Source organism: Gracilinanus agilis, chromosome 2 (assembly GCF_016433145.1).
Source record: "Gracilinanus agilis isolate LMUSP501 chromosome 2, AgileGrace, whole genome shotgun sequence".
Lineage (NCBI taxonomy): Eukaryota > Metazoa > Chordata > Mammalia > Didelphimorphia > Didelphidae > Gracilinanus > Gracilinanus agilis.
Genome location: NC_058131.1, coordinates 61,024,920 through 61,026,853, shown reverse-complemented (window position 1 = coordinate 61,026,853; position 1,934 = coordinate 61,024,920). Strand labels below are relative to the sequence as shown.

Sequence of the window (1,934 nt, the reverse complement as noted above, 5' to 3'; positions counted from 1 at the left end):
CTTGTAACCACTCAGTGTATGTTTTCTGTCCATGGTTTCCCTAAAGGTATATAAGACCCCTATGTTCTATTATTCTTTGGAGAATCATCTTTGGTGGTGTGTTCTCCCAGAGACACTGTCCCCAGAGCCCCAGAGCTTTGACTTTTTGTGGCAGTGGATTTTTAAGGACTTGTCCCTTATCCTGATTAAAGATTTGGTTTTTATGACTACTTTATAGTGGTTCTGTGGTTTTCCAAATTGACACAGAGAATCTGGAATTTTGGTCCCCAGCTCAGATCTGGGTCATAAGATTATGAGTTTTATAGATGAACAGATATTGTAGAGGTCATTTAGAGTTACTCTCATTTTTCATTTTACAGATAAGGAAACTGAGGCCCAGAGTGCTGTGACTTGAAATGATGTGGCAAACTTAGATCTTATAGAAATGCTGGTTTTTATAATTTTGTCAAGCCCTATAATTTCATTGCAATAGGGAACTCCCTACAGTGATTCCCAAAGGGCCCCCTGGTGGGTGCTGCAGCGATGCAGGGGAAGCTGTGATGGCCACAGGTGCATTTATCTTTCCTATTAATTGCTATTAAGATTTTTAAAAAATTAATTTCCAGGGGCTTTAAGTAGTATTTTTTCTGGAAAGGGGGTGGTAGGCCAAAAAAGTTTGGGAACCACTGCATCAAAACAAATTAGCGATTTATTCTGCAACTGTAGAAGATTGCCCTCAGGTTTCAAGACTTGCCTGATTCATATAGAGAAGACTTGAATACAAGTATTCCTGACTTTAAGAGTAACAACTCTCCTGGCTTCCTTCAAATCCACTTTCTATAGGAAGCCTTTCCCAATCTCTCCTACTTCTAGTGCCCTCCCTTTGCTGATTATTTCCTATTAATTCTGTATAAAGCTTGTTTGCACTTGTCTGCTTGCTATCCCGTTAGATTTCGAGCTCTTGCAGTGCAGGGTCTGTCTTTTGCGGGTTTTTTTTTTTTTGGTTTTTTTTTTTTTAAATATCTCTCAGGAGGGGTCAATCTTACTGCAAGTCACGCTGTGTCACAGAATCTAACTAAAATCTAAGTGGGAAATGCTGAATAAAATAACTTTTTAAAAATGCAGCTCCGTGGAGATAGTGTTAATTTAAGGTTTTCGAAATCAATATGCCGAGTACACAAGGAAGTATGTAGAGAAAACTGGGAAGGTCGCTTCAATTCACGCACAAATTCCCTGAAACGTTCTATATGTGGAGTGTCCCCAAAATTAAACAAAAGTTAAAACTGCACACGCTGTAAAATGTCCTAAAGGGTAAGTATCAAAGCAGGTCTTGTGAACACATCCTGTGATCGTTCCATTACAGCACAGCCTCTCGGTTCCAGAGTCTCTTCGCAGGCCAGGGATGAGTAAGGGCCGGGGGTAGCCCCTTGGACTCTGGCATTAGGGTCTTGGGAGTCACAAGGAACCAAGGACCCATCAATGCTCTCGGCATTCGACACGACCTGCCTGCTCCCCCTCCCTCCCGCCTCCAGGGGCGGGCTCGAGGGCGTGTTCGCGGATGCTGATTGGCTGCGTGGCAGCTGGCGGTGGGGTTAAGCGCGACGCGGGGCCGGGGCCGGGGGTCCCGCTGGAGCGGCCGAAGCTAAGTGAGGGGCCCAGAGCCCTAGGTGGAGGGATCCCAGCCGAACCGCCCGACCCCGCGTGCCCGCCATGACCCCCTCGCCGCCGCCTGGCAGCCCTTTCGGCCTCGGCCTCGGCCCCGGGCTGCCCCTGGTCCTGCCGCTGTTGCTGCTGTTGCTACCGTCGGCGTCAGGCTTGGCCCAGGTGCCACCTCCGCAACCCCCAGCCCCGAGGAGGCCCCCCGTGGTGATCGGTAAGGCGGAGAGGGGGAGTCCGGGAGGTTCAGGAAACGACCCTTGCCCACTGTCCTCTGGGCCCCTGCGCCCCCGCCTCGG

General features: G+C 48.7%; 1 protein-coding gene across 1 annotated transcript in view; it reads left to right on the top strand.

Annotated features, from left to right (window-relative positions):
* The first annotated feature begins 1,689 nt into the window (after positions 1 to 1,689).
* PLA2G15 (phospholipase A2 group XV) overlaps positions 1,690 to 1,934 on the top strand; it is a 34,676-nt gene continuing 34,431 nt past the window's right edge. Inside the window, exon 1 of the mRNA XM_044659415.1 lies at positions 1,690 to 1,852. Coding sequence (XP_044515350.1) covers positions 1,690 to 1,852 — 163 coding nt within the window. The remainder of the gene's footprint in view (positions 1,853 to 1,934) is intronic.